The 20,887-nt window shown below is 41.2% G+C and overlaps 2 protein-coding genes across 2 annotated transcripts in view; one reads left to right on the top strand and one right to left on the bottom strand.

Moving 5' to 3' along the window:
* The first annotated feature begins 769 nt into the window (after nucleotides 1–769).
* On the top strand, nucleotides 770–13,358 carry FUCA2 (alpha-L-fucosidase 2). The gene is made up of 7 exons (XM_054821645.1): nucleotides 770–1,167; nucleotides 4,273–4,460; nucleotides 6,122–6,461; nucleotides 7,079–7,289; nucleotides 8,684–8,874; nucleotides 10,101–10,209; nucleotides 11,644–13,358. Exons 1-7 carry the CDS (start codon nucleotides 938–940, stop codon nucleotides 11,782–11,784), a joined length of 1,410 nt encoding a protein of 469 aa, XP_054677620.1. The 5' UTR covers nucleotides 770–937; the 3' UTR covers nucleotides 11,785–13,358.
* The window catches only part of PEX3 (peroxisomal biogenesis factor 3), a 21,833-nt gene continuing 13,821 nt past the window's right edge, over nucleotides 12,876–20,887 (bottom strand). The window contains exons 4-12 of the mRNA XM_054821646.1: nucleotides 20,500–20,543; nucleotides 19,194–19,318; nucleotides 17,850–17,916; nucleotides 17,695–17,749; nucleotides 17,277–17,433; nucleotides 16,291–16,361; nucleotides 15,350–15,472; nucleotides 14,086–14,182; nucleotides 12,876–13,691 (exon numbers count right to left, since the gene is read on the bottom strand). Of these exons, the coding sequence (XP_054677621.1) occupies nucleotides 13,608–13,691; nucleotides 14,086–14,182; nucleotides 15,350–15,472; nucleotides 16,291–16,361; nucleotides 17,277–17,433; nucleotides 17,695–17,749; nucleotides 17,850–17,916; nucleotides 19,194–19,318; nucleotides 20,500–20,543 (823 nt within the window). The 3' untranslated portion in view covers nucleotides 12,876–13,607. The remainder of the gene's footprint in view (nucleotides 13,692–14,085; nucleotides 14,183–15,349; nucleotides 15,473–16,290; nucleotides 16,362–17,276; nucleotides 17,434–17,694; nucleotides 17,750–17,849; nucleotides 17,917–19,193; nucleotides 19,319–20,499; nucleotides 20,544–20,887) is intronic.

The raw sequence follows: 20,887 nt of genomic DNA, 5'->3' as shown, positions 1-20,887 counted from the left end.
AAGATTCATCTTTTAAAGTATGTGCCTGCCACCCATATCTGCAGCACACAGGCAAAGTGTCACCTACTGAAGAGAGGCAGCTTCAGCACAGGCTTCCTCCGAAGCCATTCTAATGGTCAAGGACATATCTCCTCGACAGGCTTTGGGGCACCTCTCTACCCTGGAAGCCATAATGTACAGGCAGGCTGGAAGGAGCTGCAGAGAGGTGAATGTTACACCCTGTCCTTCTCAGGAAGGGCAGGGACGCTGAGTTTGTCGTTGGAAGCAGGTGGGAAGGGCAAAACCAGCAGGTTGCCGAGGCCACCTCTAAAGCAGACCCTGGCTGCAGATCCAAGACTCAGACCTGGATCAGACTGCAGAGCCAGCAGACCCCGGCAGGCAGCTTGTGGGCAAGCATTGAAGTGCCAGTGCTCCTCCCCGATGGGGAGGACAGTAACAAACCACGCAGGGCCGAGCAGGCGTCAGCTGTGGGCCTGGGGCGGTCAGAGGCGGGAGGAGCACGGTGGGATGTTGGTCAAGGAAGTTGGTTACTTCATTTTCTTCAAATCCTTAAAATCCAGGTGACAATTTGTGATCGAGAAGCCACATAAAACAACACCGACGGGGATGAGACCCCCAACGGCTGGCGCGCTTCTCCACACAGAGGAGGGGGAGGACGGGGCGCTGCCAGCTCCTCCGGGACACGGCGGGGGGAGCCTTGGGAGGGGCTGAGCCAGAGCCCTTCACCTGCAGGCGGAAGAGACAGGCTACATTGTGGCCGGAGGGCGGCAGGCTCCGGCGGGGCGGGGCGAGCCCGAGCCCGCCTTGAGCCCCGGGTCAGCCCGGTCTGCCCCTGTCCGCCCGTGTCCCCTCACCTCCGGCCAGCGGCTTACCCCGGTGTGGCCGCGTAGTGCCGCGACCTCCGCTCGGAGGACCCTCCTCCCCGCAGCCCGCCGCCATGGCGGGCCTGCCCGGCCGCGCCGCGCCGCTGCTGGGGCTGCTGGTGGTGCTGGTGCCCGGGCTCTTACTGGCGCAGCCGCCGGGCAGCGGCGGGCAGCCCCGCTACGAGCCCACCTGGAGCTCGCTGGACGCCCGGCCGCTGCCCGCCTGGTTTGACGAGGCGAAGTTTGGCGTCTTCATCCACTGGGGCGTGTTCTCGGTGCCCAGCTTCGGCAGCGAGTGGTTCTGGTGAGCTCCCCGGCCTGGCCCTGGCCTCCGTCCCGCCGGCCGCAGCGGCCTGCTCGGCTCAGCCCGGCCTGGCCCGCGGGCCTCCCCGGCGGCATCGCCTCGCAGCCCCCTCAGGCCCCGGCGGCCCTGGGCGCGGCCGCTGCGGGGCAGCTGGGAGGGTCCCACCGAAATAGCTGCTGCGGATCGGTCATAGCAGCGATCTGAGGGTTTGCTTGGAGAGCAGCTCTTTGGGCAGGCAGGGTTTGGTTTGGTGACCCCCCCCTCAAGTCATGGTTAGGTTTAGAGCGCCTCTGCAGACTGACCCTGGAGCTGAGGCGTGTGGGACGGGGGGTAATCCCACCTGAGGCCGGTCAGTGAGACCGCGGGGTCTATGGTGCCGTTTTAAAGGAAGCAGAGTTTGATGTGCTTCTGGTATGTTTGACCATCTGTCTGCCCAGCCCTAAAACTTGAATGTGTTGGCTAGCGTTAACCAAGTTGAGCAGAGAGCTTGTAGCGCTGAAAGATGTGCTTTCCACAGCCTTGGCAAAAGAGGCGGTTGGTTGAGTGATAGGGAGACCTCTCCAGGGCTGGATGAAGGGATGGGTGAAGGATCTCCCTCCAGGCTCTATGGGGACGGGTGCTGGGGATCTCCCAGCCTCCGGAGAAGCCTTACACAGCTCTTGCCAGAGCGCTGTGGCACTGTGTGTGGGGAGCGCAGGAGTCCATCACTCCTTCCATCACTGCCCTTGCTTTGCAAACTGCCCACAGTTTACTTGCACACATTTTGTGCTGTTAATGATTTTCTTCTTTTTCTTATTATAGTTTTTATTAAAGAGTACTTTCCACTTAAAAGAACCTAAAGCTCTGATCCTTCAAATAATTCTAATTCAAAGGCTGAATAAAACCTTTTGTTTGTGAGTGTTCACTGGTTCAGGCCCTTTGGCTGTAAGCATTTTTTTGCTATCTCCTTTCCATGTTCTACCAAATACTTCCTGTGTGACTGCAAGTGCATCACATTATCATTTATAATATGAAGATAACAGCAGCTCTGTGGCAGAGCTATGGTAAACCTTAAATGCAATATTTGTAAAACAAACCAGCATAGATACAAACAAAGCACTGTTTTCTGACAATATTTGATCTGTTCTTTTCAGAGTTATGTTCAGGGGTTTCAGCATTTTTTTTTTTAACATGAACTCTGTTTACTAATAAATCACTTTCCTGGGAATTGGGAAGCTAGCTTTGGGTTCAAGCTCTACTCTTGAGTGCAGTGCTCTGATAGTGGTGCACAGATTCAGGAGCAAGTGTTCGTTTGTTGTCGTTGTTCTAAAAAGACCCCAAAAAACTCTAATGTAGTTCATGAAGTTGTTTTTTATATTCCTGTAGTCTCCTATCCTTAGGCACGGGTGGGTGTGAAGCTACTTCAGGGCCTTCTGGCAGCATGTGCAGTCAGATGATTGAGGTCCTGTGGTAGCAGCTTCAAATGGAAAGTCATAAACTCTGATATCACTCAGCTCGTTGTCCTTCCCTCAGAGCAGCACAGCTTTGGTCAGGACGTTTCTAGAATCTAATCACGTCAGAGTAGTAGTGCTCATGTTAGCAAACCATGTGACAAAGGGAGAGAAGCAAGGATGTTACCTGTTTCTTTATGCAATTACATACTTTAAATCAGAGTTGTTGGGTTTTTTTACAGGCTCTTTCAATGAGAAAGGCTGTCTCAGCCTCTTTCTAGATTTTTTTTTTTTTCTTTATTGGCTGCCAGAGATTGTGTTTATTTACGCTGAAGTCTGTTTGGGAAGGTTACAACATTATCCATAGGTTACTGTGGTCTTACAGAACTGCGATCAGAGTCCAGCTCAGGTCAGGAGAAACGCATTTCAGACATTCAGATTCAGGTCTGTTTTATTCCTTCACCTTCAATTTATTTTCATATATGTCTAAATTTGCCAACAGGATTTTTGCTGTTTGGCTTCATTGGTAGAAAGGTGAATGCTTTCAGATCCTTTTCCTGTAGCTTAGCAGTCACAGTGTATGTTGTTAGAAGGTCTCCAGCAATAAGGCTGTTTATGCAGTAAGGACTGTTTTTGGAGGTCATTTTTCATTCCTAGGTAGGGAAGGGATGGAGCAGGTTGAAAATACATAGTGGTCTATTGGTCATTTATGACCTCTGCCCATGATGAGGGTGAGAGACCCCCTGAGACCACAGGGCGGAGCTCCAAACCTGACTGTGGATTTGACCAGTTGAATAGTGACAATAATGGTCACTGTGATGGGGAAGCACAGGATAGAAACTGTCCCTGTCTTTGCTAGGTGGGATGCAAAAAGAGATCATCAGCTTATTTTTCCTTCAAGATCCTAAATGTGTGTGCACTGGTAGTTAGGTAGATGTGTGCCTGCATGTTACAGCCTGTGACGGAGGTGCATTTGTAAGTGCGTGGGTTTCTTGCAAAGACAGGTTGCTGTTGGAGGACATCCCTTCTAGTAGGGTGCCTTTGCTTCAGAGCCTCACGCGTGCAGTGGCTGCAGTGCACTGCAGTCCCAGCTCTCTCCTGCCCTGGGACCGTGGGCGTGTGCTTACACATCAGGTCACTCAGCTGCATTTGGCATAGAGGACTCTGGACCAGCAGAGAGGTAAAGCTGCTGGCCTGCATGTTTGCGGGCTATAGTGTGGGGGGCAGAGCAGAAATGCCTGATAGCTGATGTGTGAGACTTGAGGAGGGTGAGTTATGTTAGTCCAGAAAAAGCGCATTCCTCGTGCCACCTGAGCTGCTTCGATAGACTGTTTACATGTGCTCTCTAGTGCAGTTTCAGGATTTGGGTGCTGAACAAGACTACCATTTTTCCATTTTCAAAGTGTAGCTGCTTTGTTTCATTGCTCCAAATGAAATCCTGGGGCCCTTCCAAAATGGGGTGCTTAAAAGATGTAGAGCATGGGGAAAGAGGACAGAGAAAAGAAAACCTTTGATAATTAATACTGTTCTGAAGCAATTTTGTCTTACTGCCAGTGTCATGTACCTCCAGCGCATGCACCTCTCAGTGTGAATAGAAATAGGAGCTGATGATTTCAATTCTCTTTTCTTTGTCTAAAAATATACCAGCAGACATGTTTTGCTTTATAATTTGTAGGTGGTTCTGGCAGAAGGAAAAGAGAGAGCCCTATGTGAAATTTATGGAGGCAAATTATCCACCTGGGTTCAGTTATGAAGATTTTGGGCCTCTGTTTACAGCAGAATTCTTTGATCCCAACCAGTGGGCAGATATTCTGAAGGCTTCAGGTGCAAAATATGTTGTCTTAACTTCAAAACATCATGAAGGTAAGTGGAAGGTTTGTGAATGTTAGTAATTGTTGCATTTCTGTGAACAGAAGAAAAATCCAGATGACTTTCCTGCCTGCTAAGAGAGATAGAGAAAGCCAGGCAGCCTTACCTGCCCCAACCCAGCCAAAGAGGAAACAAACCACCCAAGAAACGTGTGTGCATTTTCCTGACTCTAACATAAAACCTATGGCCGTGAAGCTTGCATAGGAGGAAAAATAGATTGTGCCATTGTTCTGTTGCTGTAGGTGAGAAGCCTGAAGCAGTGGGGTCAGCTGAGCCTGCTGCAGTAGCCATAGTTTATTTTTTATTGTTGTGCAATTTATTGCTGAAGGAACCACAAAAGTGAATTCTGCACTGTTTAACATATGGAGAGCTGCTGTGTACAGGCAGTTAATGAGCTCTGTAGGTTTCTCCAAGGAATTTAGGAGTCTGTTCCTGGAGTTAACTTCAGAGTTAGAAATGTGCATGAGGTATAGCTCTTCCTGATGCAGTCCATAAAGCTAAAACCTTGAACCAGGTCCGTAACTTTACAGGCACGATTGATTTTTGGCACTGTAATTGTAAGATGCTTTGCAGAGAAAAGTAAAGAAAAAGAAAGTGCTTGGGAGGAAATAGGGTAGCAAAGAAAGTATAAAATACTAAGATGCAATATGACAGTACATCTAGTGAACGTTGTTGGTCTTTGGGGAGATGTGAGTTCAAGACTGGCAACTTGTAATTTGTGAATTTTAATCTCGCCTCTGACACACATAAAATCTTGATCTTGATGATGCCTGTGGCGTAATTCCCAGTGACTTCAAAAGAACCATGATTCACTTAGTCTGTCCTGTAGCCTTGGGCATGAATTTTTAGCTTGTTTGTCTAGTCGATACAATTACTGTATCCAGTTCACCAAAATACTGCAAGATTTATTAGGCAATGAGTATAAAGCAGTTTGAAGATGATAGTGGAGCTCCTCTGGCAATGGCCTAAGTCTGCAGTGCAGTAGTACTTGTAAGTGCATGTGCTGGATGTCTGAAACATTAAATCCTTCCTGATATTTAACACTGATATTTTAAAAGCTGTTTCAAGAGTTTTTGCATTCTGCTTATATACATGTACCGAGTAGTTGATTGAGCTGTTATAAAAGTCAAGACAAATGAAAAGTGAACATTTGCATAAGATCTAAACAGAAAGGAGGAGAATAGTCTTTGAATGCCAATGATAGCTTGTGCGTTCTGCAACTGAGAAAGCATTTGATCTTCCAATTGTTGAATCTATATTCACAGGCCACATTTGATACATTCAGCAAAAATGTAGATGCCTCAAAAGTTGCTGTATTTTTGGTTAATTTAATTGGGACATATGAATGGAGTGAATAATTAAGCAGAAGGAATAATTATCCTAAACATTATAGAATTGGAAAATATAAATGCGTATGTGTATGTATAAAAAATACATAAAAGTATCTGGCATGGTCTTGTGATGTTATGACTACTGTCATCATGCATAAACAGTTTATAGGCATACTTTATACCATGATAACAAAAATATTACATATATGGTTTTTATTTTTTTTTTTTTTTTGCAACACACTTGCAAACTGCTTTCCAGAAAGAGGAACTGTAACTTCCCCTCTTCTGCTTCCCTTTCTTATCCTTTGATTTTTCTCTTTTCAGGCTTTACTTTGTGGGGGTCCAAATATTCTTGGACTTGGAATGCTGTTGATGTGGGACCAAAACGAGATCTTGTGGCTGAGCTAGCAACATCTGTTAGAAATAGGACTGACTTGCATTTTGGGTTATATCATTCCCTGTTTGAATGGTTTAATCCTCTCTTCCTTGAGGACACCACCAATGCCTTTAAGACAAGAAAGTTTCCAACCAGTAAATCATTACCAGAACTCTATGAAATTGTGACCAAGTACCAACCAGAAATAATTTGGTCTGATGGGGATGGAAATGCACCAGATACTTACTGGAACAGCACTGGTTTCTTGGCTTGGCTGTATAATGACAGGTACGTAATGATGCTGGTTTAGCTCCTTATCTGAAATTCTGCTCTGTGTCTAGTTTGCCTTGTTTTCTGTACGTTTTATGGAACCTGTTACCTCTACTTACGAGGACTTAACTAAATATTAATTGTCCTGAAGTACAGAATCCAGGTCTTCCCTAGAACTATCAAAGCTTGCTCTACAAAAAGACTGTTTCATATTTTTTAACCACATTTGCAAATTAATCAGTTAAGGTGGTATTGGCTCTTCTACCTAATCATACTCTTTCCTAAGTATGGTCTACTGCACAGACAAACAGGATAGAAGGATAATTTGAGAATATGGGTACATTATTGTCACTGCAGACCAAACATCTGGCAGTGGATGTGAAGTGCAGGCTTATTCTGGCAGACCTCCTGTGAAAGTCTGGAGCGTATTTCCCTAATAAATGCTGATCTGGACCTTTTACTAGCAAAGGATGAGAATAGGATTCCTGAAATTGCACTTAATCTAATTGGAATAAATGAATAGTACAGAAGTCATCCTAAATGTTAGTTTCGGGGCAGGGTGTGTGTGGAAAGGGATTACACTGGCTGTAACTGTGTTTTATAGAATAAAACCCATAAAAGTTCTCTCTGCCCAGTCCAGTCCGGGACACAGTTGTGACCAATGACCGCTGGGGAGTTGGCAGCATCTGTACGCATGGCGGCTTCTACACTTGTAGTGACCGGTATAACCCCGGGCATCTCCTGCCTCACAAGTGGGAGAACTGTATGACTATTGACAAGAGATCATGGGGGTACAGGAGGAACGCGCAGCTTGACGACTACCTCACAATCGAGGACTTGGTGAAGGTACAGTGGGACAAAGGAGTTGCCTGCAACTTCTGATTATCCGTCCTGATTTTATTATGCTATATGACATTTCAATTCCATATCTATTTTTAGAAAAAATATTATTTTAATTGAATAATGAATCAGTGAAATAATAAGTAATTTTGTTCATTTGCACCTAACACTGGCAGGACAGACTATCCATGTAATTCTTATTAATTTCGTAGACATGAATAAGAGAAAAATTATCTAGTAAAAATTCAGTCAGTCTCTTAGAAGCTGTTTCCCCTGCGAGTAGCTGGCCAAAGACTGATCTGGGTAGATTCGTAATTATCTTTTCTACTAAGTTTTTCTAGTAACTGCACCTCTAAGTTGATGAGAAGCAAACAGTTGCTGTTTATGAACCCTGACTGAAAGCTACATCTTTTCCCCCTTCTAGCTAGAAACAGTGTATAACTCTTAATAGTCTTTTTACCTTGTAGAGAGAAACTTCCCTTTTATCCCACTTCATTTAAAGAAAAAACCCAACACAGTTGTTACAGACATGCAGATAAACACTAGCAGATGCAGATGGCTGCTGTTAATAGAACATTGATTCCCTTTGCTCGTCTCAGGTATTAAAAAAAGAATTGAAGCTTAGGAAAACTGAATGAAAGGAAGACTGATCGATCTTTCAGATAAATGCATTAATTGCAAAATTCAGCTAATGAGGGGAAGATTGATTGTTATTGTTGCTTAATCCAAATCTGTTCCTAGTACTGTCCTTGCAAAGGGTAATTTCAAATTGAAGTAACCTCTTTGCAGAGGCACAAAGTTTAAATTCATTCAGCAGCTTGTTTCCAGCTGTCTCTTCCTCAGACTTGCGCATCTCAGTTCATGATCTCTGGAGGGCAGTGTGGATGTGAACACAAGTATTTATGGACTCTGTAGAAGGCTTCCTCATATTTTACAAGTTATCTTCATAAAATAGGGAGAGCATCAAACAGAGGAAGCAGAAAGAAGCTGCTTCTCTCAACCTCAGTAAAAATGAAGTGCCATCTATTAGCCTTATTCTCCTCTTGTGTAGAGAAATCATCTATCCGTTCTATTGGTAAAACCCTCGTGAAATTCCTGCAGAAGTCAAAATGTTAAAAAGTTGTAGGATCTGATTGTAATGTAGATTCAGACATATTGGTGTGAAAATGTATTTTGGGCTGTTTTCTGCCATAAAAATTGTCAGCAGAGCTTTGTTTTATGGGAGCTTAAATTTTGTATTGACTGTTGGGATGACCCCCAAAGTCTAAGCATGCAGCAGTAACATAACTAATTCAGTTCATCATTCTGAAGCAGTGTGCCTGGCTTTAGAAATAACTTCAAATACATGATTTCATTAGCCGTAACCATATGTTCTCTGTATATGTTTAAAAACATTTCAGCAACTTGTAGAAACAGTGTCTTGTGGAGGAAATCTCTTGATGAATATTGGGCCCACTCACGATGGTCGCATCGCTGTTGTATTTGAGGAACGCCTGAGGCAGATGGGTGCCTGGCTGAAAGTCAATGGAGAAGCCATCTATGGAACAAAACCGTGGAGAGCACAGAATGACACGGTCACGCCAGAAGTGTGGTAAGGCTACTGAATCGGTGTAGGCTGCGTAAAGCAGCAGCAGTGTATGTGAAATTTTGAAATTGTTAATGCTACAGCAACCACCAGCTTAGTTTGTGTGCTGTGAAGAAATTAACCCTTTTGTCAGTTAAGTAACTGCACATAAAAGTGTGTATAAAACTGTAGGTAGATGATGGATGTCAGAGACTAGTTTTGGGATGATGCTGAGGCTGAAGGGAAGGTTGCAGGCATTTCCTTAGTGATCTCGTGCTTCTTAGTGTAGCTGGCAACAGAAACTATAAAAAAAAAAATCTGAAAATACAAAACTGCTATGAAGTGTTTATCTGTACAAAGGAATACTTGGTGTCACTGTTTAGAGAGAAGGTAACTAGAAACTAGTCTAGCATATTCTGCATTTCTTTTTATGGTAAAAAAGCATAGGAAGGTAACAGCAATTTTTTGGTCACTAAATTCAGACAGTCTCTGGACTCTCCTCAGTCTTTGTGCCTCATAGCTGCTCTAACGCCTTAATGATCCATCACAGTTTTGGTTTTGACACTTTTTTCTGCCTCAGTGGGCCTTTTTACTCCTGTCCCCAGTAAGATTTGGCTATCTGGCTTTAGCTTTGAAACGCTGAACTGTCGACTGTTTAGTAAAACTATTTCCAAGAGCAATACAAAATTGTAACTAAAGGAAGGAAGGAGGGGAGAATGTTTCAAGTTTATGCCACAAGATTTCCAAGGACGTGTGTAGATAACGTCTACTGAAATTCAATTTTTAAAAAAACTAGCTACGTGAAGTGGAATCTTTATTGTCACGCATACTCTTGTTGAATTTTTTCAGTGGAATGTCTAGATGTTTGTGTGTAGATGTGAATTACCATATTTTTCTGAGTGTAACCCACAATTATCTGTTAATGATTCCCCCCTGCCCTGCAAGTACCTCCTTCCTACATGGCTGAGCAGCAGGGAGTTGTTACATGCTTGCTTATAGATAATACAGATGTTTACCTCTAAATTCAGTTCTTTAATAGTCTCTATTACCTCTGTTTTGTTGGAACATATTTTCAAGGAACAGTACTTTATTAAAGGGTCTACTTTGTCTGAAAAATGGTTATGTGTCTGAAAAATGTAATTAATACTGACTTTGCAAATCTGTTTTTCCAGTCTTGAAAGCACTCCATGTATCACTTCAGAAAATTTACAAGGAAGAACTGATATGCGTTTCTGTTCCCCGTTTCCAACCAGGTACACTTTCAGCCCTGAAGGAGGCAAAGTCCATGCTGTCTTCCTGAACTGGCCAGTCTCTGGGACTCTGGAACTTGGTGAGCCACAGGCTAAGCTTGGAGAAACACAGGTAAAAGACATGCCCCCCCCACATATCCCTACTCCCCCCGTTCCCCTTTAGAACAGTGAGGCTTTTAACACACAGTGAAAGAAATGAACATACTCTGAAGGAAAACACCTCCAGGGTTTGTCCATGTTTATTTTAGTTTCTGGCATCTTTGGGAATGCATAGCTCTTAGGATAGAGTATGTTGGAAGAGACCCAGCAAAATGTTTTTGTTCTGGGACCTCCTTGTCATAGTCCTCCCAGTGGGATATTTCTTCTCCAACAAACAAAGTTAGACTGAATTGTTGCTGGGATATGTTTTAGCTTACAAACCAAGGATCATAAAATGAGGCCAAGTAGCAGGAAAAAAACTTGCCACCCCTTGTTTCCTGTGTAGACTCTAACTCAGCATGACCTTTCTTTATAAATATCCAGCCTCGTGACTTTGGTGATACTATACTTGCTGTAATGGTGCAGTAGTTTCAAGTCAAAGCCTTGCACAAAGGGAAAGCACATACAAGTTTTCCTTGCCCAGGGATTGTAAAGAGTAAGTCAGTGTGACCCTAGATGCATGTCTTGGAGCAAGTGGTGGTCAAAAGTTGAAGACACTGATGTCATGCCTACACTGGCAAGTACCGTAACCCAACGGAAGCAGATTTAGAGCAGAACAGCTGGTGCTCAGAACTTGATATCAACATTGTGCAGTTAAGGTGGGGATTTGCTTTGGCTTACCTCTGTCCTGGTTTCATGCACTGGATGTCCATTAGCTGCTGAAATGTATTAAGTGTGTTTCTGGATTGTCTCTTCTGGACAAGTTCCATGTGAAAATAATCCAGTGCCAAGACAGCTCAGAAGAAAGACTAATTTCAGAAATTACGTAGATGCATCTTGAATTTTGTAGAGGCATCTAGCCTTTACGTGCACAAGAGTAATGTTCCTCTGGGGTAGACTGGTGGTCTTCAGCTGCTCTGCTATTTTCAGCATTTCACCAGCTGGCGTTAAGAATCTCACCACCTATTTGTGTGTTTAGTGGAGGGGTTCTTCAGGTCAGCTTTGTGCTGAGATACCTGGCTGCGCTCTGTGAGAAACATTATTCCCTCAAAACTACAAGTTCCACCATGGGAAATGGGCATTTCAGAAATAGGTGATACAGAGCTGTGTACTGTGGTTACCTGGATCCCTGCTTTGACCCAGATACTTCTGCAAAGTGTTTATGTACCTTTTACAGACCCAAGTACTTCTCAAGACCCAACATCACTAGCTTTATTACTTACGTATCTACTTTGCAAGTATTTTTCTACTACCTTTAATCATTGTTTAATCACTCATTTGGTTGATAAGTGGCATTTAAGGACAATGGGATAGTAAAGCAGCTATGGAACATTCCTTTAGTCAATTTTGCAATTGTATGCACTTTGAAAAAGCACTGCTCTAATTATGGTGTATGTTTCTATCTCAGGTGAAGCTGATTGGCTACAAGGAACTGCTGAAATGGGTTGCACTGGGGGAAAAAGGAATTGTAATAGCTCTGCCTCAATTAACTCCTAAGGAATTGCCATGTCAGTGGGGCTGGACTTTGCAACTGACTGACGTAAACTGAGCCATACGCTGCTGGAGCCTCGGCTAGCAGGGAATGCCCATGTTTTGCCCAGTTTCTCATCATCGGTTTCTAACTCTTACTTGCTTGACTGAGAAACGTCAGTAACTTCAGTCTTTTATGGAAGGTGGGCTGTTATTAAAGGATGGAGTGTAATGAACTGCAGATGAAATCCAGCAGTAGATAGTTGAATCTCTGCATACAATTTGTTTCTTTGAACTTGTGTGAAAACTGAGCATCTACCTTGATCTCTCCACTTTTTTTTTCCTAACCAGTTTCTTGCCAAGTTATGTGAAGAATGGGGGGAGGGGGGGAAACAGGCACTAGATTTTTATAGCCATGAGAAAGACCAAAGCTAGCTCAAGCCAGCATTCAATAGATCGGACAGCAACTGCACAGAAGTCCGTTGTATACCTTCTTTCGTGCAAGAAATCCAACTTCCACAAAACTGTACAGTAAAAACTGTCAGTTTTGGAGACAACAATAAACTTTTTCCAGTATCTGCAAGAACAGTCCTGTAAGGGTTAGGAATTCATATGCACATCTTTGTTTCTCATCATGAAAAACATTAATTTTATGTTTCTACTGTTGAATAATTCTATCCATTATTAGGATACAAGTAAAGCGGGAGGGTTGTTGTGCTGTTTTGTATAATTTTACATGGTTAAAGCTGACTCTTGTTTACAGCTGTTGTTTTTACACAGTTACCAGGGTGCCTTCTGTGGACTATTAATCAAAACATATACTTCAATATGAACTTTTTTAAAGAGAAATAACCAAGAGTTGCTAGGGATTCTCAACTTTGGCAGAGAGGCAACATTTTAAGCAGAGGGTAGATTGCATCCAACTTGAAAAATTCCCAAACTCATCATGTCCCAGTGTCAAGTTTGCAAAGAGGGGGAGGTATAGGACAACAGAAAGCATGAATTGTCTCATTGTAGAGACCAAAAGCTTATTTTTCCTGAGTAATGTTAATAAGTGCAAAACTATTACTGTGTAAGTTGAATTTATTCTTTCAGCTATGTCAAGATTTTAAGTGATGGGTCAAATGAGGTTATTGCCTTTCCTGCTAGTAATGTTAATACACACACAAATTTTACATTAAAATATTTTATTACAATACAGACAATTGGGCTCAAAATTAATACAAATTAAGATAAAATATTTACAAGTTAATGTGTACAGTGTAGCTGTTTGAACAGCATAAACAAGAGAACTTCTAAAAATCCACATTCCTTTAGTATTAAATAACAGAGAGAGCACCCCTCCTCAGCTTGTTCAAGAGGAACATGCATCAGTTGGCAAAGGCTATCCGAAGAATGAGAGACTCTTTGGAATAAGATACGTGAAGTTTAAGGGGAAAAAAACCAAGAGTTTTTATGAAGAAAAAGAAAAATTGGGGAGAAGAAGAAAGAAGCCTTACTTCGTTCTGCTACTCTGTGCTGTTCTTAGGTCACTGTCATTAGTTTTGGAAAAAACTAACACACCCCAGGCAAACAAATGGGTTTTTTAGTAGCTTGTTGTAATACTGCCACCAGATGCCTTTCAGATGCAATAAAAATAAATCAGATGAATTATGGAAGAGTTTAACCACTTTTTTTAATAGAAAAGTCTTTACATACAATGATTCTTTTAACAAGAATATTTTTTAATGGGTGTCTGAAACAGAATTCTATTAGAACAAATATGGGCTCACTCCCACTTTTTTCAGAATGTTCTTTCTCCTGGTCTACCACTCCTACACCATTATAAAATTAACCCAAGTCTCATCAGTAGTCACAAGGGATTTGTTATAAATACACAATCTATTCCTATAAATGTGCAGTTCATTTCTCTAGTTGCTGAGGGGTACTAAAAGCTTCATAAACATTAGCAGCAAAATCTTTCACTTGTTCCATCATCAACAGGTCCTGGAAAAAATTGAAAGAATAAATTTGCTTAATCAAATGCATCTACCATGATCCTGGTTTTGCTGCAGTACATAATTCCTTATGAGAAAAGCACTCGACACTCCCACAGAGATCTAACTGAAATCTCTTGCTTTAGAAAGGTTTATGGGCAGAAGTACAAGTAGAACCAAGGCGAGAGACCTTTTTGTGCTTCTGCACAGTTGAGCAGAGGGAAGACATTCTAGAAAAATAGCGTATTTTTGGAAGATACAAATTTACAAAAAGTTCAAGTTTGCCAGTTGTTTCTACTTTTTTTTAAGCCACTGAAATTAAACAGAATGAAGTATGTTATTAAAAGAAATATACAACATTCATTTCAAAATTTTACTTGGGATATTTTAAATAAGATTCTTACCTGAACAAAGTGACTGGGTGTTTCACTGCATACTGAATGGATCTGTCCATTTATTATTGGAATTATCTTGGCTAAGGGAAGACTGACACTTGAAAGACTAGAAAAGAACAAAAAATATTGACCTAGAGCTGCTCTGACATTAGCAAAGCCACTAAACTGTTATTACAATTCTAACTAATTCAAAAGTCAGAGTTGAACGACTGCAAACTAAAATGTGCAGATGGAGGGTTTTTCCCTAGCAAGTCTTTCATTTAACATAGAGAAGCACCAAAGTAAATTTCAGTTGGTGTAACTTTTACAGTTTCACATTTACTTCTCATGCAAGAGAAATACAGTTTAGCCAGAGTCATTACGCGTGTGTGTCTATCTACACAGCTGTTAGAAGCACTGGTCTACAATCTCACACTATTTTGAACTTTAAACCATGCTTAGGACAGACAGCCAAACTACAGCCTTTGGGATATTTTAAGTGATGTAAGTAGTATATGTTTAAATAAAAACATTATTCTTTGGGAGCCAACAGTTATTAAAATAAACATTAAAAAGTTATTATTAAAGATTTTAATATTTTAGAAATAATTTTTCAAGGGTTTGAACCCAGCTTTTGGATTTGTAACACTCTCACTGCACTGTTTAAAACCAGCGTTAACTTCAGAATAAAAGCTATTATTTAAACAGTCTTCTAGGAAGAGGCAGAAGATCCTGAATGCTAGTACCTTTTTTTCAGCATACCACAGAACCTAAGGCTCCGTAGGTGCTTTGGCTCCGTGTATTTGGTGAATCACGGTAATGCCCACCTCCCTTGAGAACTACAGCGACTGACAGCCAGAGTCTGGGGTGTACAGAGCTCATCCGCTAACCCTCGGGGAAGGCTGCCTTCCTCACGGGAGGTACTGCGGTGCATCTTTTGGATGTCACCACCGGGGGGTAAATCCTCCTTAGCCACAAAGGCAGTCTGCTTGTACAGTGTTCAGGCAAAAAGCAGAAGGAATAGGTCGTCTGATTTCTACTTTCTGCAACTAATGGTGGGAAAGGTACCTCATGTAAAGTCTAGCAATTTCATGGGTGGGAAGAAACATGCGATACTACTAGCTGTCTACTTGACCAGAGTCAGGAGACTGCATTTATTCTTCAAAAGCAAGAAGCAGGATGATTTCCAGCATGAGAACTTCAAGTAGGCAGGAAAACCCATAGCCTTTTTTGGAATTCACTATGAACCCAAAGCATTATTCACATGAGAACCACAACAAAAGAGAACATTTACCTATTTACAGAGCCATTCTGAGAGAGGTCCTGTTCAGTAGGTCTAAAAAACTCTGCCATATTGTCCAGCAGCCGACTGAATCCTCTATTTAAACATGTGCTCAAAACTGTACTGAAGTCTGGACTGAAAAAAAAGAAAATAAATGGTTTGATTCCTGGGATTTATTTTTTCAAACTAAAAACCACTGCAAGTATTCAGTGCTACAGATGCCCCTCCCAAGAGGGAAGCCATATGGTGCAGACAAAAGGCCATTAGTGTAGCCACCTCAAGAAAGAACAGCTCCCCAGTAACTCCACAGCAATCCAATCAACAACCTAAACTCTACCCTAAGATTAATAAAACCCAGATAAATCTAAAGCACTCCTCACTTCTCTTTCTTACTAGGCAATAACATAGAAGGGACATCCTTAAAATGCCCCGGATCTCTAGCAGCTAAATTGTAAGAGTAGTTTGGCATTTGGCTCAATTCCCTCATAGTCAATGTTTATTACAGAAGCCTCACTTTGGTAGCTATCTTGGTAAAAGCATGCGTACAACCACTCTCAAACCCATGTATTAAAAATAAATTCTGATAAGACAAAACTGGTGTTCATTTAATCGAAGCAAGTAAATTCAATAAAGTTACTCTCAATTTACCCTACTTTAGCAGAAGAGACGTACTCCTCTGTTCCCGTATAACTATGGAAAAGGTGAGGAAGAGATACAGGGGTCTGACTGGGAAGGACATCCTGGTCATCTCATTAAGGCAGTATTATTTATAAGTTGCAGAGCTCTCAAAATTTGAAAATCCCAGCCTACAATTAGTGAATATAAAAAAATCAATGCAGCAGAGTGGTCACATTTCGCAAATGAAAGTTGACAGCTTTTTATATGAGAGTAATTGTCTTACATAAACAGTAGTTGTGAGGAGTTTAATATGAATACAGTGTGTTTCTCTATACCTTTCTAGCATATCTCTAGTTTCATTAAGTAATTTAATTGTAGCAATGTCTCTTTCTGTGAGTCCACAGGCCTAGAAAAAGCAAAGACAGACAATATTTAGTAAGAAATCCATTGGCAACTGTAAGAGTAGAAATAGAAGAGTTTTGTACCATGGAATTAAGTGAGAAAAGATCCACTGTTGTAAATAAGATTCTTTCTAATTTGTGTTCAAATTTTCCTTTTAAATGGTCACTACAGGTTTGTTGTTTTGGGTTTTTTTTACTAAAAACAATATCAGCAGGAAATACCAGACTAATTGAGCAAAGTATTTTTTCCACTTCCGACCTCCAAAACTGAAAAAAACCTTCTGCATATCAGCTTAAGTTAAAGTGGTAAGTGCATGTAGTCACACACTGAAGCATGAGTTTCTTCTTTATACTGGTGTAATACCAAGTTAAGAGTGAGTTTTCTCCAACCAGCGGTGCAGATAGAGACAAACAGAAATTTGCCTTTAGAAAATTCAGGATATTAACGTTACAACTGAGATTAGACACACCTTTCTCTTGACTCCTGTTCATTTTCCAGCCCAAAGCAACAAAGGACTCCAGCACACCATCACCTTCTGGTGCATCGGCCAAGATGCTACAACCATCCATGACCTTTGCTGGTACCCAAGTGCAGGGTAATACAATTTAGCTCAGGGCTGAGTTAAGCTGCACTGTATGGCATACATCACAGGCTAAAAGCAACGATTGGGCTGTGTTTCTGAGCTCAAAGCTGACATTCTGAGGATGACGCTTTCAATCAAATCTGAAGAAAGTTCAACTTTACTTTGCCTTGATTAAAGAGATAAGTACACTTGATTTATGATGGAAGAGGCATCACCATTTATTAAAGATACAGATACCATGGTACAACTAGAGGATTGTTATGCATCCTGCCGTCCCCAAAACAAACAAACAACGCAGAATGAAAGAAGGCAGATGAAAGAAACCAAAACAAGTACCTGGGTAGCCAAGGGGTTTTCTTCATCTGGCATCAGATAATGACATAAGGGAGAGTAAGATGTAATCTGATCTGAATCTTTACGTTCCACTACTTTCCTGATATCTTTAAGTTTCTGTTCCAGCTCCAGAAGAGATAGGGTGTGCTTAAGGGAAATACTGGAAAGGAAAAAAGACTACAGTGTTGATTGCAAAATGAATAATGATGCTTTGTCCTCCTACTGATAACATGTTCACAAGTAACAGGATCCCAATCTGCTATATTGGTTTGCACTGGCAGACATAGCCTGCTATAATAAAAATATTGTTTGAGAGAAGTCAGTATGCCTTTTTTTTTTAATTCTAATAAAACTTGTTGTTTTGGGAACAGTCATCACAATAAAGATTAAAAGCTAACCACAGAGAAATGTAGACTCTTACCTTCCAAAAACTTTATGCACAGCTTGTTTAACAATAGTTATTAACTCAGTCAGTCCTAGAAGGAGGAAAGTGTCAAAATTATTCTAATGATTTGTTGAAGTCTAGAAAAAAGCTGAATTCTTTTAAGTGTAGTTAGCTCATAATAAGCACCATACCATCTCCTAAAAGGTGCTGAATGCTTGATAAATATTGCTGCTGAACTTCAGGGGGAGCTAGTGGTGTCTGTGGGAAAAAAAAAACACAAAACCAACAGTTCTGTGACATGTCAGCAGTTGAGAACAATTAAAAATCATTTCAAACCACTTGCGACCAATTTCCTTAATCTTTATAATACCCTGCAGCAGATGTATTCCCCCATTCTCATTCAAGTCTCTAGCTTTTGACCCTCTCCCTGCCATCAACTCATGGATCTTTCATAAGTCCTCTGGCACTGTTCTCTTCAATACTATACAGAGCTCTCTTCCATCTTCAGCGGCACAGAAAAATCTTTCACCTTTCATTCGTATATAGCAAAGTCTCTTAACAACTGCACTGTAGGTAAAACTAGACGCTCCACCACCCCAAAAATTAAACCTAGTGGAGTGCCTCAGAGTTGGCCCTGTCAACCCACTTCTCTATAGGAGCAACAAGAGAATGGAAATGTTTCAGGTCCAAACTCATCTTGCCCTTTTTTAAAAGCTTTTTCAGGTTTTATAACATGAAGCATGACCTCCATCGACCCTGGCCTCCCTGAGGAAAGCTTCTCTCAGACCTGCCTTGACACACTGTTCCTTGACTCTCAGCAGGAGCTATCGCAGGGGGGCATATGAGAACTAACCAAAGTTTGTATCCATTATTTTCAGATCAGCCGTCCAACAATTCGCAGATCTTACTCTCTACAATGGGTGCTTGCTTACTGTGGCATCGATATATTTTTATTGAGCAATGATAGATCTACTATAGAAACCAAAAACAAGTCTTCAACCTTGCTCGGCCCCACCAACAGACATTTAGTTAGATGGCCTTTTGGAGTTAAACAAAACAGTCAAAATTTCAAAGACAACATTTTTCTTCTTTAATCCTAGGAAAATTTAACTGCGGGAATTAATGTATGTGCAAGGAAGACCTAAGCATTTATGTATATTTGCATACATGTCTTGGATCATTCACACAGTACTACAATTTCACAAAAAGATAATGAAAGCAACAAAATTATTTTATGTCAGTGTTTAGATATTAAGTAACCTTCTTTAAGCAATACAAATGCGGACAAAAGCTATTCTTCAATATGGCTAGTATTTTATTAAGCAACAGTATTACCAAATCATCCAAATTTAGAGGCTATTAAAACACATCAATATATGTTACTTTCAGTAATGCTTCCACATCTCCCACTCTTATAAGAGCTTTTGGTTTCATTCTAATACTCCTAAGCTATGCCCTTTTTCTCTCTCACTGAAGAATCCTTTCACTTCCAAGCAAGTAGAAGTTCTACTTTTGAAACAAAACAAGAAACTTACTGTGCCATTTTTGCAGAGTGCAGCATTATCTAGGTAGATGTAACCGCCAATAATGTTTAACTGGACTCGCAAAAGAACTACTAGCATACAGGTACTATATACAGCTACGATGCTTCTTGTGAAACCTTGAAAAGAGACAACAAAATAACTTCAAAGTCAAAGAAATAAGGGTGAGTCAAGGAGGAAGAGTGCTCTCCAAGACTCAAGAGGCACAGATAATTGCTAAACACAGTCACATTTCTCTCACTGATTGTCAGAACACATGTATTCACAACACATATCCAAGACAGTCACGAGTCTAATATGTGCTGGAGCTACATCTAAAATGTCCCATTTAAAGCCCAATATTAATATCATTTGCACGTTACACAAGTTATTTTGGGAAAAAATAAAAATTATACAAGTTGCTCAGACAGAAAATGGATAATCATCTTTCTTCATGAGGCCAGGAAATACGCACAGTATGTTAGCCCTCGTCATGCAATTAAGACACAGAAGGTGTAACAGCAGCTTGGGGAAAAAAGTTACCTAAGGCAGGAGCAGCTAATATCTATAGAAAGAAAATAAAATGAGCATCAGCTACCAGCCACTAAGCAACAGAGGATGTGCAGAAGAAGTGACATGAATAAATATGGATGAATGCTGAAAAGGACACAGGAAGAAAGGAACCAGATCAGAAGTAGGATCTGTACAGGTGTTGTGAAAAGAAGAAACAAAACCAAAAGGAAGAAAAGACAAAAACAGGGAGGTGGTAGGGATAACAAATGGTACCAAGGAATCAAAAGTAGTAAAAAGAGTTCAGCAGTATTCACTACATAATTACCTGACTTCACTATTCTTCCCTCCCTTCCACTGCTTCCATCAGCCAATAAATAAAAAGATGAACCAAAGAGTTCATAACCACTGCTACAGTGGCTCTCTGAAACAGGCTTGAAAAGAGGAAATTGCAGGCCATGTAAGGGCTGGCCTACAGTTCTGATTGATGTTTTCTGTTAGGGTCAGCATAGAACTTTCGAAAAACTAGTTTTTCTGTGATGGCACAGAAAGTTCTCACAAAGTTTTCTTCAGTGGGGTAACATGAAGGCCACTAAAATTCTTCACCTTTGCCTCTGGGCTCCTAACTCCCCTCGGGGCTGTGAAAAATTCCTTCACAAGGAGCTTTTGGGAGGGGGGTGGGCAGGGAGGAGCTTTGTCACATAGCATGTTACGCTATCTTCTTATCTACTGAAACAACAACCCAGCGTAAAGTGTGCATTTTAAATTTATGCTAAATATTATGCAGATGGAATCTTTAATTTCCACTTACTTATTATCTTTAAATCCTCCCATATTTCTAACTTGTTTGCTGGCCTGTAGGAAACATAAATGGAAATATTAAACATTAAAAAGTGTATTTTCCTTGGAAATTAATAAACATGTTAAATGAAATAGCAGTGCTCTAAGGTGAGCTCATCTAGCTCCTATAATTACTCAGATCAGATTCATGTCTACATTGAATTACCTCATTCAAGAAAGCAGTATATAAACAGTACACTTTGCAATATAGCAGCAGTAATAGAGATAAGAGCAAGCTAACCATCCAAAAAGTTTCATCAGCCATTCTCGCCTGTTAAGCACTGTCAGTAAAGAATGGCTACTGCACATCTATCGTGGAAGAAATAATTTGTGAAAGTCACTTAGAGAAATATTTGGTA

Source organism: Grus americana, chromosome 3 (assembly GCF_028858705.1).
Source record: "Grus americana isolate bGruAme1 chromosome 3, bGruAme1.mat, whole genome shotgun sequence".
In the NCBI taxonomy this organism is placed as follows: Eukaryota; Metazoa; Chordata; class Aves; order Gruiformes; family Gruidae; genus Grus; species Grus americana.
The sequence above is the reverse complement of the archived record's forward strand: the minus strand, read 5'-3'. Positions and strand labels throughout refer to the sequence as shown.

Excerpts from the sequence above, each read along its gene's own strand:
- FUCA2 (XM_054821645.1), top strand. The coding sequence starts at position 938 with ATGGCGGGCCTGCCCGGCCGCGCCGCGCCGCTGCTGGGGCTGCTGGTG. Across the intron at positions 4,461-6,121 it reads AACTTCAAAACATCATGAAG|GCTTTACTTTGTGGGGGTCC; the intron begins GTAAGTGGAAGG and ends TTCTCTTTTCAG. Across the intron at positions 8,875-10,100 it reads ACGGTCACGCCAGAAGTGTG|GTACACTTTCAGCCCTGAAG; the intron begins GTAAGGCTACTG and ends GTTTCCAACCAG.